The sequence below is a fragment of the Schistocerca serialis genome, chromosome 3 (assembly GCF_023864345.2).
Source record: "Schistocerca serialis cubense isolate TAMUIC-IGC-003099 chromosome 3, iqSchSeri2.2, whole genome shotgun sequence".
In the NCBI taxonomy this organism is placed as follows: Eukaryota; Metazoa; Arthropoda; class Insecta; order Orthoptera; family Acrididae; genus Schistocerca; species Schistocerca serialis.
In genome coordinates this window covers 124,798,841-124,812,457 of record NC_064640.1, presented here as the reverse complement: position 1 = coordinate 124,812,457, position 13,617 = coordinate 124,798,841, and the positions used below count along the sequence as shown (strand labels likewise).

Below are 13,617 nucleotides of genomic sequence, written 5' to 3'. Positions count from 1 at the left end.
CTGGATAGGCGGCGAAATTACTCATGGCTCTTGAACCACGACAACGAACTTGCTCACAATATGTTGCTTATTCGTGATTTTTTGGCCAAAAACAAGTCTGCAATGATGACCCAACCACATATTCGCCACAACTGACGCCTAGTAACTTTTTTCTGTTCCCAGAAATAAAGAAAACTGTAAAGGGTCATCGTTTTACAAGCTTAGAAGAGATTAAAAAAGCATCGCTGAGAGACCCAATGATCGACTTCCAGAAGTATTTCGGCGAATGGCAAAACCACTGGCATAAGTATGTAGTATCTGATGCAACTATTTTGGAGGGTGTAACACTGAAAAAATCAAATTATTTCGAAAAAACAAAATACCTCTTATTCTTTAAAGACACCTTACGTGTCAAGACTACAGAGATGTTTGTACAAACATATTTATAGCATGGTACGCTGGCGAAATGTGATTTTCACTGCATTTTTTGCTTACACAGATTTTTTCAGTTTCTTTCTTTTTCAAGAAGTAGCTGATTGCCTTCAGATATAGGATAAATTTTAACACTACAAGAACAAACATTCTTCGATGAAGAAATTATCAAATATATTTTCATTGTTACATTCTAACCTGTCATTGAATAACTTGTTACCATGTATTGTGTAACTGATGACACTTTCAAGTTCTTCAAATAAATCCTCTCGATTTCCCTTCCTTATCTTATGTAATACGTGAAGTATACTTTTAATGTAATGGAATAGGTGCCCAGCGCCATAAGTGCGGGTGGCGATTGCTGTTTTAGAAAAACAGTGTTGTAGGCATTTATGTGTTCACTGTACCTTTTTTTGAAAGTAACGATGTTCTTAACCGCATTATATGACAGCGTACGTATACCATCTATGATTAAAATTATTATTGTAAATTCCTGAAATATCTCTTAAAAGCATACACTCACAAGAATAGTATCTTCCTTAAAAGATTGGCACAATTTTACTTGACGAATAATGCGAATTATTATTGTTATACTCTTACCTTCTCCGACCTGAGAATATCTTACTCATCACGTTTTATGGGAATATACAGTTCAACACAGTGTGCGAAACGCGAAGAAACCTAACATTTTTGGCATTATAGAGCTTGTCAGAGGCAAACGTGTTAGAAGTTGCGAAAGAAATTCTAGTGCCAAACAGACTTCTTCCACAAATGATATTGACGGTAACAGTTAATTTGTGTCCCTGGTTTTACAACTTTCCGAGATATAGCCTATTAGTCTTGCACTATATTAAAATTTAAAAAAATATGTAGTCAAGTGATGGCTTCTGCGCTATAATTTTTTATGCACCGGTAGTTTGATTCTGTGTAAATACTCTATAAAAACCTCTATGTCGACAGCACCGGAAACTCTATCCCTCCTATAATTTAGTTGAAAGTTGTAATTCTGTTTGAAAAAGCTATTACCGAAAAATGAGATCATAAATTGGAACGTAATGCAGTGGACTTACCGAAAATGAGCCGAGGATTTTGATGCCTTCCGTATCAAAAGCAGCGATAACTGGAGCCATATGTTCCTTATATTCTGGGAATGCGACGTTTTGATCAACACGCACACCGTTGAGGATCATTAGTATTTAACAGTTCGTAGGCGTAATTTGTGTTACTGACTTAATGGTTGCTTAAGGTTGCAGTAAGGTAAGAAACGCCCTAAAAAATGTAATACATATGCCCAAAAGCGTGTATCTGTTAATGACCGGAGACAGAATATGTATCCAAATAAAAACATACGTTCCAGTATTTTTCCTTCACACAAACAGCGTTAGATAAAATAACTGAATGATTTTCTTAATAACAGCTGACGAGAAAACTGTATCATGGTTTAGTCATTCTCTTGTTGTATGGTACAGATTCTACATTTGTGTTGGTTTCTAACCTTCTCTTAGAATCGCATATCTATTTGTCTAAAGAATCGAGTACAGTGAAATCGATCTTTTAATTATTTTGTGCTATTTCATTGGTCTACCTAATCACAAAAAATTCGTCGGAATTGTCGTTCTTAGTTACTTCCACAAAACTTAACGTAAAAGAAACACATCCAAAACAGACTTTCCTCCGCTCAGTCAATGCAAAATCAAGCTCCGTCGTTGAGCGAAATTCTGACATCGTTATCGTAACTTGTTGCGCTCTAGTAAACGCAGGGTAATATTAACTGAAAATATTGCAGGGGAACAGGTCTTATTATTAATAAGCAGACGCAGTTCAAGAAACCACAACACACATGTGCGTATAAAAAAAGTATCCGGCGGACGCAAACGCTGACGAAATTGCTTTGAAACCTCTAAATACACGAAAATATTGCCAATTTATGACATGTTTGTAAGATCATAAAAAAAACTAAAATGGAAAATTAGTCTCCACGGAATATTATTTTGTTCGCCATGCGCGACTCGTGTAAATGCTCGATCTACACGAAGTAACTAGTTTTCACTGTTTAACATGTGACTGTAGTAATGTTTTCATCTCAGTTTACGAAGGCAAGTCAGTGACTATACTTCTATAAAAACAATAATAAAGTCCACAGCACACGCGACTGTTCCGTCAAGAAATCCTTTTTTAAATTCATTTCGAGCTGACTATGGATGTCGCGAAACTGAAAATTTTCATTTCCAAGGAACATTCAACAAGACTTGCATTTTAAGAGAAACGACAGGAGGGGGCTGAAAGTAAGAGCAGGCCGTCCGGGGAACAAGCGCTCACCCGAAACGCTGAATACGGTAAGTAATATAAGAGCTCGCTCCACGGACCAACTTGTTAGTGGTTACGTCCCATTGAGAGTGAGAGTCTGGAGGACAAGAAACGCAGCGGAGAAAGGACTGCAAGAGATGTTATGAGTCGTAACGATTGCACGCACCGGTAAACAAGGAGAAAACGCACGCCCGTTGACCCGCCGCTAAGGAGGAGCATGCGATATGGAGCAGCCGAATTTAAGAGCGCAGAGAGAACTACTTACGGCTGCCAGGCTTGTAAGGTATTCTGGAGGGAAACGAGAAAAAAGGTAGGGGCTGTCTCCCACTTGGCATACATTTCACTCGGCCCTTGAATGGCTTAAACGCTCCATAGTAGCGAAGCAACCGAATCGCAACGTAGAAAACGCTAACTGGAATTTTATTTCTACTCTGACGTCTGAAAGCCACGATCGCAACTGCAGTTCACAGAAGTTTCATTAAACCTTTCCAAAGTCACAGATGTTTGTACCTGTTGTACTGACTTCTAACTCAGACTTATTGAATTTTCGAGTTATTTCAGACTCTTTTTCAGATGGCTGTACGCAAAAACTCCTTTACTAAACGTGGTTGTATAATCATCTACTAAATACTAAAAACGCCGGGTCACTATTTGCGACAAATAAAAGCTAGTTAGAATAATGATTCAGCCACAAAAAATTTTAAAAATGCTTTCTTATTCAGAATACTCGCTTTGTTATTTACGAGCTCTCTAAAAGATTATTTTAAATGTTTTACGGCTCGAAATTTCACATTGCTATAAATTCGTCTCTAAAATAAGCAACAAATTTAAATGACAACGAAGCAATATGCTAACGACGTCTGGAAAGGAAAGATAATACGAGCGTCCATTAGCTTGAAACTAGTAATGGCTCCAAAATAAGTTCAGCGTCAAAAATGATTAGACGCAGTTAAATGACATTAGCTTTACAGTAATACTTCATTCTATCTTTCACGTCGACACAGTGCAAGAATGCATTCGGTTTTTTTATATTATTTCATGGAAAGACCACTATCCTTACACGAGCACTATGTTGTAATTAGCACGAAGATAAGCCTAGGCCCGGAAATTAGTTACGGCTAAATAACTCGCTCAGTGGTCTGTTTGGAACGTTTTTCACGGCATCGCACAATTATTTACGTCACATGTGTATTGTCCAAACTCCCTTAATTTTTTTCCCAATTACTACGTGGAAAATTTCGATCCCGTAGCATTATCAATGATTACAATCTTACGTAATTCTAATAAAATATTGCGCATCTGCGTTTGTCGTGTAGTTTTAACATCAACAACAACAAAAATTTAAAAACAACTAATGGAGTGATTTTCACAGAGCAGTGTTACACACACCGAAAATTCGTTTGGATCTTTTTAAAAAAGTAAGTGTGCCTAAAGAGCAAGAAACGTTTCATGTCGCAGCCTTGCAGTTTGACTTCTCGACATCTCTCATTTATTAAAAAAGGAAAATGAAAGAAACTCCGGGACAGAAAGCTACCGATCAAATATAATTTATTTTACTAATCGCCGACGTCAGTAATCAGAAGATTTCGGTGGAAGAACCCGTCGCCCTTATTTTTTGCTATTAGTTACGGCTAAGAATCATCAATTAAATCAGGAGCTGTGACAGTCGCCAAATTTTTGCCAGTGACTTTGCAGATTTTGGTATTTCTCAATGGGATACGATAGAAGAAGGCATTAAAATGGTGTAAACGAACTGTTTACAGCGCACATGAAACAATTAGGCTACAGTTTTGGTACTGAGCCACAAGTATACATTAAGACAGAAATGGAAAATACATATTCTAGTTAAGTTTATCTATTATGGATGTTTTAGGACCTGAGACTGTTTATTCAGTGTAAATACACACAACTGCGACCAGTAACTTTTTTGAAATAGTTATTAATTCATTCCATGAGCCGGTTTTCGAAACTTTTCAGGCTCATCTTCAGATGGTTTTTCTAGAAGTTACATAGCTATTTCCAGCATGATGCTGGTTGCGACTCTCGTGACTCAGCATCATGCTATGTAACTTGTGGAAAACCATCTGATGACGTGCCTGAAAATGTTCGAAAAGCGGTTGATGGAATGAGTAAATAACTATTTTAAAAAAAGTGACTGGTTGTAAAAATGGTTCAAATGGCTCCGAGCACTATGGGACTTAACTTTAGAGGTCATCAGTCGCCTAGAACTTAGAACTAATTAAACCTAACTAACCTAAGGACATCACAAACATCCATGCCCGAGGCAGGATTCGAACCTGCGACCGTAGCGGTCTTGCGGTTCCAGACTGCAGCGCCTTTAACCGCACGGCCACTTCGGCCGGCGAATGGTTGTAGTTTTACATATTTACATCATATGCTAATTATTGAGACAACAGATTTCTAATGATGTTGGAGTTCGTATGAGTAGCTGCTTGATGACAAAAACGATTAAATTTTGTTTTCCTCCTATGTACAACTGGAAGTAACGCTATTTTCCCCATAGAGAAGCACGTTGGGAGGCATGACTAATCTAATCAGAATTTTAACTGAGAATTTGCTTTAATTAGAGATGAACCATCACAGACACATTTGCATAGAGATTTTTAGAGTTAAAAATCTTTGATGTAGGAAGGAACTAAGCTTTTAAAAGTCTGAACTGATGAATACATACCGTATACAAAATCGAGCGGTTTGTGCATCTTTTCTTCACAAGATAAAGTAGGATTTTTATTATATATTTGTTACGTCTCAATGTTCTATTTCAATGCATGTACATTTTTTCTGCGGTGGCACTTTTTTTCTTTCACGCCATTTGATTTCAGCCCCACAATGTCTTAGCTGATAACTCGGACAATTTACAGTTGTCTACCATTATGGACACTTTAGTAATAATAATGAATGACATAACTATGACAAACTGGATTTCCTTGAACAGTATTTCGCTTTATCTCTCTGTTGTCCGAGACATCGAGACGTTGCTCGTCTTATTGCAGGAGCACCAATCGGAATATATTTACAATGCTGTCAAAATTCTGTTAGAAACTCAAGATTCGTGTATACAACTTTAATTCCAAAGAGCTGTGTGCTTTTGTTTCAGTTCGTATGAATTTTAGCTTCGGTACAGGATCTAACTGACAGAGTTTCTTAATTAAATCAGCCAGTTCTACAGCGAGCTACTTCATTACGCCGAATTGAAGAGTTCGCTTCTTGTTCCGAGACACGTAAACAAAGAAGCAAATTTCAAACGCACTGGCGCGTCATAATTTAGCCATTCCAGCTGCTGATCAACGCATTTTCAGCTTCCTTCGAGGGATAATATTCCAGACGTAAGAAAATACCGGGAAGTTTATAACGAATATGCCAGTTTGTTCAGGTACATGATACATACAATATTTGAGCAAACTTTAAATATGGTCTACAACTTGGGGTCCCTGAGTCGGAATTTTGCGGCAAATTATAAAATTGTAATTTTTCATTATTGGCACAACTATCTCAATGTTACAGTTAAAACACATATCATAACATCCCTGTTTCTGATAAAAGCGATCGTAACGTAACGTTTGAGTGGAGGCGAACAGTTTAGAAAAATATTCGCTATCCACCTTTATCTTCTGTGTTCAGTTTTAGCTACACTACACCTAACAAAGCTTTCAATGATTGTAAAACGAGAAAAATAAATGAAGTAACCCAAAACAGATGTAACTTTTGGTTGAGCTGTGTTTACACAGGAAATATCCGCTTTCTCAAAAAGAGTTTGTAAAATTTCAAGTAATATTTTACTCCTATCATCACTTCAGTTGCCTTGTAAGGAAAACAACATCATATGTCTTTAAAGACATCAGGTCACATAGACACTGTATTATACATTCATTTTAACATTTTCTAACACCCCGACCACTTCAGTACATCATCATACCACACTTTTTTAAAAATTTCTTCATGCTAGTAAGTAACTAAATTGAAATCAAACTTTATATATTTTAAATCTCAGTTACTGAAAAAAAAAATCTTACGCTGTGGACCAAGACAGAGAAGATGAATCATTTCATAAGCCAGGTATTGTTTAAAATGCAATGTTATCACCGCAGTCATCGTCCTTTTTGTAATTTGATACTTCATCAACATTTATACTTTGCTCCAAGCGGACGGTTTTCTTTCGGAGCACTACTTCTTTTCACTTTTAAATGTTGATAATATAAGAACAGGTTATTGGAGACAACTATTAGTTTCCCATGTACTTTTTGCTCGAAGGTAGCAGTGGACGCAAAAAATAGAAAGAATATTTCCGAGAGTGTTTTAAAAATTAGATATACTTTAGTTAGCGCGACGGAGATGTATTATTTCCATCCAATGTCTTTCCAAATCTTTATAATCGAAGGAGTGTTGCAACGAATTGCAGAAGAAGAAATGCAGTAAATATCGTGTATTATTATTCAAGAAAAATGGCAGCTGCGCAGAAGTACGCAAGGTAGCTTTTGTATTGATTACGAAAGTATCGCCACGCCTCGTACAGCTATATAGAACGATCCACGGCTGCAATGCACGTTCCATTGTGGTTTTAAACAATGTAGCGCGTAATCTGTCTTCGGCAGCACAACGCTCCAACACTGGCCGCGTCATAAGATGGGCTGACAATATTTAATTAGCATGGAAAGAGCGGCAAATCAGAAATTAGCTTGCTGGGTGAGCCGGCGCACTCACGTACAGCTTTCACTTCACGACCAGCGGAAGCTGAGTCCGTGATTGCCCCACATCGTGGTTAAAATTACATGACAGCCGACTTGTTCTCTGCGCTTCCACTGCATTCATTTCACAATTCCCTGCGTACAGTCTCACCTTATGTGCAGCAGACACTGTTTTCTCCCACTTTGCAGAACAGTGTCGCCTCAACTGACCACATATTCTCTCTGCACGTCCTGCAGAAAACACTTGCAACACACTGTATTTAAATTATTGATCCATAAAATAATAACTTCACTAAAATATGATTGTTTCTGTGCATGATTACTTCGCCTCACAATAAATAATACATGTGAAACCTTCAGCAATTTTGCTACGTCAATAACTTAAAAGCTCTCATGAAATGTTTCATTGAACTTCGTTTCTCGTTGTTACTCTTCAACGGGATTTCATCCCCCATGTACAGGACACGGATTCAAATAATTAAGAAGTAGAGGTCCAAAATCGGCTCTTCGACATTCCTCTGGAGTGATTTAAGGTAACGCCGGAACAAATTAATCGTTATGGTCAGACAGAGACCTTGCTATTCAGGCTTCCAATCTTTCTTACACTCCTACAACTGCTAGAAATTTGTATCATATAGAAGTTTTCAATTTCGGCAATACTGAGTGTGCGGCTATGACAAGTTTCTGCTTGTTTAAAAAATAATATGCTTCATGGAACTGTGTCACTATTTCATATCTGCGTTCAGTGCGGCCAGTGGCTCTTGTAATCAAATGCTGAGAAACAGTTCAACTGGGACGTATCAGCTGATATTCTGTCTATCTTCTATATTATGTCCCATACAAGAGAGCGAAATTTTGTAAATGTTTTATTAAGAGAACCAATAGTCGCTTTAACACTTCTTGTTTTAATACCATAATTAGCTGATTTGCGGTGATCCTTATTCGTCAATTGGCACATTACATAATTCCAACAATGAAAGATCGCCCAAATACACAACAGCCTTCCATACAATCAAAGTACTGATATCGCACTATTTTCTGGGCACATAGCGGAGTATTCTTTGCTTATTTAACGGATGAACTTTTGCAACTAACATGTAGGTTATCTGTATTCATTAAATTGTAAGGAAAACGAAATCTTTTTGCACTTGTCAGATGTTTAATTCCTGCAACATATTATCTTCGTACTTCTAACTCAAGAAATGAAATGAATATTTAGAGGCCTATAACGTAATGTAAGATGCTAAAATGAATTTCTTAAGACTCTAAAAAAATAACAATTACAAACAAGTGTCTGGACTGATAATCTCATATTGTACTGGAAGAAATCAAGACACCATTTTTCGAAGTGGTCATTGAAAATTTAGAATATCTGCCGCCCTAGTACCAAGAAAAGAGAATAAGATTCGGTGGGCGGATCTCAAATTTGAATGAGCAACTACTAGTTCGAAGATGGCATTTGGATTCGTACACAAATGTCAGTAACATTAACTAGTTTAACGGTATATGTTCATAAATAGCTGCTAAAAAAAAAAGAAGACAAAGCTTTTGTTTTATCAGTTATTTCCGTATAGCCGTGATTAGTCTCAGATGTTGAGACAGAATGTGATTTTGTTGATATCCGGAAAGTATGCAGAAATTTAAAAGCCAATAAAATATTCTCGGATGAACCGCTCTTTGCTAGATACATGCAAAAAAAACTGTAACGAACTAACAGTTAAATGAAGCTGTAGTTAAAGTTAAATAGAGGTGCCTAGCGCACATACAGAAAAAGAACTATGACCTTAGACAACGAAATCATTTCATAGATAGGGCCTCCACGCACGTGTAAGCAATATAAAATTATTAGCTCACTCGATTCTCATAGAAACTACGATGACGTTCTTAAGAAATAGTACTGTTTCTATAAAATAGTTTTCGACAATTTTGTAGAGCAGTTTTCACACTAACACAACAACAATTTGTTAAAAAACGAAAAAAAAGGAATAGAACTTTCTTTAAAAAATTACAATACCTGAGGTTGCTTCGAGCGTCTACATATATTGTTATCTATGGCAAAAGTTCATGATTGCTAGAAAAACTAAGATTTTCCACAATTTCTAAAGGATGCTGCTGCTCCTCGTTGCATGTGCGTTCTACATTTATCCATGGAGTGGAAAAAGAATCGCGAGTCGCATACGCAGTTACAGCCGAGTGTTAGCCGTTTGCAGACGGGATTTACGAAGCGTTATATGTGCTGCGAATACCGGAACGCAGTAACTGTAACAGACCAGAGCGCTGTCGTAAAAAGCTATAGCCCCGATATTGCTCCTGTTCTTCGTCTTTACAGCTGCGACAAATTCATTCTGGCAGAGGCGTTTCCTTTCACTGTTAGCACGCTCCATGTTTTACTTCTATTAATAATGTAATAATTGTAGAACTGACTTTGAGTTGATGCAGTCTCAAGAACTAAGCGCAACATTTTCGAGCTGTGCACCTGCGTAAGTGCGATTCCTTAGAAGCTGCAGTCAGAAACAAAGGCTGTTTTGAATTACTATGTTAATACATTCTGAACTGTGAAAATGGAAGCCATCCTGATATCATCATCGCCAGTGACACGTACAAAAACTGGCCCGAGGTCGACATTTTTTTTTCCCCAGGTACGCTATGCTTCTTCTCCTGTTTACAGAATTCCCTTCAGGTATGATTCGTGATTCCTACCTTCTGTGATTTTAGTTTTTTATTTTCATAGTTTCCGTTTTGTTATACCTGGGCATGGTTTCAGCGTGCCTGATCATTTCCCGAGATTTGTTCGTTATTATTAACGATGTACACGAAACGGAAGCTTGGAGTTTTCATCGCATGCCCTCCGTGTATGTCATTCGTAGGCAGGAAACCAATTTCTCCCTAACGCTGGGATGGATAAGTCCGTTATGCAGTAAAGGAGCACACCTCAGACGTAACTTCCATACAGCTAATTTTCAAACAATGGGACGGCAGGCGCACGCTGGGGCGGGCGTTAACATTGGTTGCCGCCGGTCGCTGGTTTCGGTGTCCCACGGCTTCTGATTTATCGCCTTCCACGGAGCGCATTCCTAATGTCAGGAACTGCTTCCGGTAGAGCATCGGTACCCTGAGTTGACACATAAGGGAGGTGCTGTTCACACGGCCGCACGTTTCGGTGTACTTCGAAATGCTAATTTCCTACGAACACTAAAGTATGGCTACTATATACTTCCGTCTTTATAATAATGCCGCTCAGTCTGCATTTGGCGCAAGCTATCTACATACATCAGCCATCAGTATGTATTAAAAACAATCAGTCCCATGAATCTACTCTCTACAAGGTAACTTACTGTCAGATAATATTTGAGTCTAGTAAAAAGAAAAATAAATAAAAACTAATATTACACACGATTCCCTGTATGGGGAAAAATCATTTGTATAAAGCTTATCCACTAAAGATATTACTTCCACAAAAAAGTATACAAAAGAAAGTGGAAAATCAAATGTTATTCAGTCACCCGGAAAGAAAATTCGTCAGGTGATCGCATGTAACATTAACTGAGGTCTTTTCGGTGGAAAGCATTTAATCTGTAGTGGATAGAAGCTGAAGCACTCTACGTGGTCGGTCTCCGTGAAGAAAAACTGAGCTACGGAGAACTGCAGGGCGGCCAACGGAGTGGGCTAAACAACGTGTCCACGCTCCGCGGCGCCTACAGCCAGACCACACAGCATCCCTCGGCTAACTTCATTTTTACTGGCGACACAACAAAAACAAAGCAAAACCTGCCATCTGAGACGCAAATATAATCGCAAAACAATCCCTAACGTTACACTACATCAGTCCATTATATGGATTTTATAACAAAACCTACCTCATGGTAAACTAAAAAAGAAAAAAAACTGAAAACGTTTCATTTATTTTTATATACATTTATATTTTTGTTGAAACTAAAGGAATAGCATCGTTACCTCGAAAATAAAACAGCTGTACACAAAACTAAAGGAACTGACGAAAACAAATTGAACAATGTAATTATTTTTCAGCAGCGATGCCCAGAAATTTTTCATGTGAATGTGATCGGGCGGAAACATACACGCATCCACCTACTGTGTTCATTGTTCAGCTGATCCTCATGTTCCGTCTCTTTCTCTGGCTCCCTCCCCTTGTTTCTACCTGTCTTTTTTCCCCCCGTGCAGCCGTATCGGCAACAACGCCAAAGACTGGACGGTGTAGTCCGGGGGATCTCATATCTTCCTTCACACTATGCGTTCTACGGAACCTGTCCGGATCCACCAAAGACGTATCACGTTGTTCGAGGGGTTGTTCATAACGCTGCAGTTTTGGTGCTGCTCGCCAAGTCCGAAGCCTTTTCAACACAGCCTGCATTTTTTCCCGAACACTACAAAAGGTTAAAGAACGCTAGATCCTTGCTACGGTATTTCCCAGTCTGACATGAAAGATACGACTTCAAAACTGAATTTCACTGAAATTTCAAATCCCCGCATGACAATCACGTCCCAAAGTCAGGAATACCTGAAATACACTTAAGACACTCATTATTTTTTGATATCTGTTCGTCGTCTTGCTTCCCTCTTCATTTTCTCGTTATGATCTTCACACAGTTATACTTCTGGTGTGTTGTTTTGACATGCCTGCGATCAAACTTTGACGGGTTTCATCGTTTGTCAATGAAACCTGTCATGTTTTACACGTGCGAATTGAGTACGGATTTCGGCTGTCGCATCACGTGCTACTGACTACAAAATCAACACAGTTGGATAATCACTATATGGTACGATAGTTTTAAAAAGAAGGAACGACTTAAAAATCGGTAAAAACTACGTGACGAGAGGACAACACTTCACAGCGTGGTTGACATGGTGGTCTTCACATCACTTACATTGGATTTGTGGTGTTCCAGTGCACGTGGAAGGATTTGGTGCAGTCACTGACGGTGGACAGAAGCACAGTTTCCAGTGACACTAAGAGCACAAGCGTGAGGCCGGCCCCAGGCTGCATGCTGATCACTAAAGCCTTACGCACTGTACATTGGCTACATCCTCGTCTCAGGAGCACCAGCACACTAAGCGCCGTAAAGCGCCACTGCTGCCGGCCAGCGTGATGGCCGCGCATGCGCACTAGCGACCAGCCTCCCGCGCGCGTGGTGGGGAGACAGACGCCAGAGACCATCGCTGTCATCGCCGGGCAGTCTGCTTCCAATTGTTAGCAACAACCAACGCGGAGACACTCTCGATACAAATTATTGTTGCGTACATAGAATGTCTACAGTTGTGTACAAATTCCATGCAGCGTAAAACTAATTATTTCTGTTTTACCGAAAGCTGACGACCGAGCAGCAGCTACCACCACCCCGCAACACACGTCGTCGCAGGTCCGCGAAGCCAATGGACGTAGGCCTGTCTCGTAACAGCGCTCAAGTAGATTTCTTCCCAGTTGCAGAAAATATACTAGGTCTTCTTTTAAGTCCTACCTCTGTGTAAATCAAAGCCGTTTTCGTGTATGAGTGTTTTTCTACGTATAAATTCACTGTTCATCAACCGTTAACTGCATTAAAAGCTGCTCTTTATGTGTGCGGTTCTTTTTCTGTGCATGGCTACATTGATCGTTACACATATTAAGAATATATAAACAGAAACTTGGGAGATAACAATAATACACCGTTCTATATACGCTGCTAACCTCGCCGTTGAGTGTCTGTAGGCACCAACGTCGTTCTATATAAAAACGGCAATTTTTACAAAAATATCATCTCATTAAGAGGAAAGGACAATGCTGTGGTGAAATGTTCTTCTTGTCTGCATGTATAGGAGTAATTTGTGGTAGCAGGAAAACACGTTACATTTTTATTTTCATCACGTTACCAAATATGCAACAACCAGTCGCAAAATCATATTTTATTTATTCACTTTTGCAAATCGATTTCAACTGATTAACAGCCATCATCGGCGCTACAAATACAAGAATAAAAAAATAAAAATAATTAATAACAGTGACCAAATGAATAAATGTACGTGAAGCAACGTAAACCAATTAAATGTATATAGACGCATTAAACCATTTAAAATGAACATACAAATTTACCTTTCAACCAATATGTGCCCTGAGTAGATGGTTGAAAGGTAAATTTGTATGTTCATTTTAAATGGTTTAATGCGTCTATATACATTTAATTGGTTTACGTTGCTT

General features: G+C 38.6%; 1 protein-coding gene across 1 annotated transcript in view; it reads right to left on the bottom strand.

The window, feature by feature from the left end:
* Positions 1-12,478, bottom strand: part of LOC126469815 (ephrin-B1) — a 576,130-nt gene extending 563,652 nt beyond the window's left edge. Inside the window, exon 1 of the mRNA XM_050097094.1 lies at positions 12,311-12,478. Within this exon, the coding sequence (XP_049953051.1) occupies positions 12,311-12,429 (119 nt within the window). The 5' untranslated portion in view covers positions 12,430-12,478. The remainder of the gene's footprint in view (positions 1-12,310) is intronic.
* Between the last annotated feature and the right edge of the window lie 1,139 nt (positions 12,479-13,617).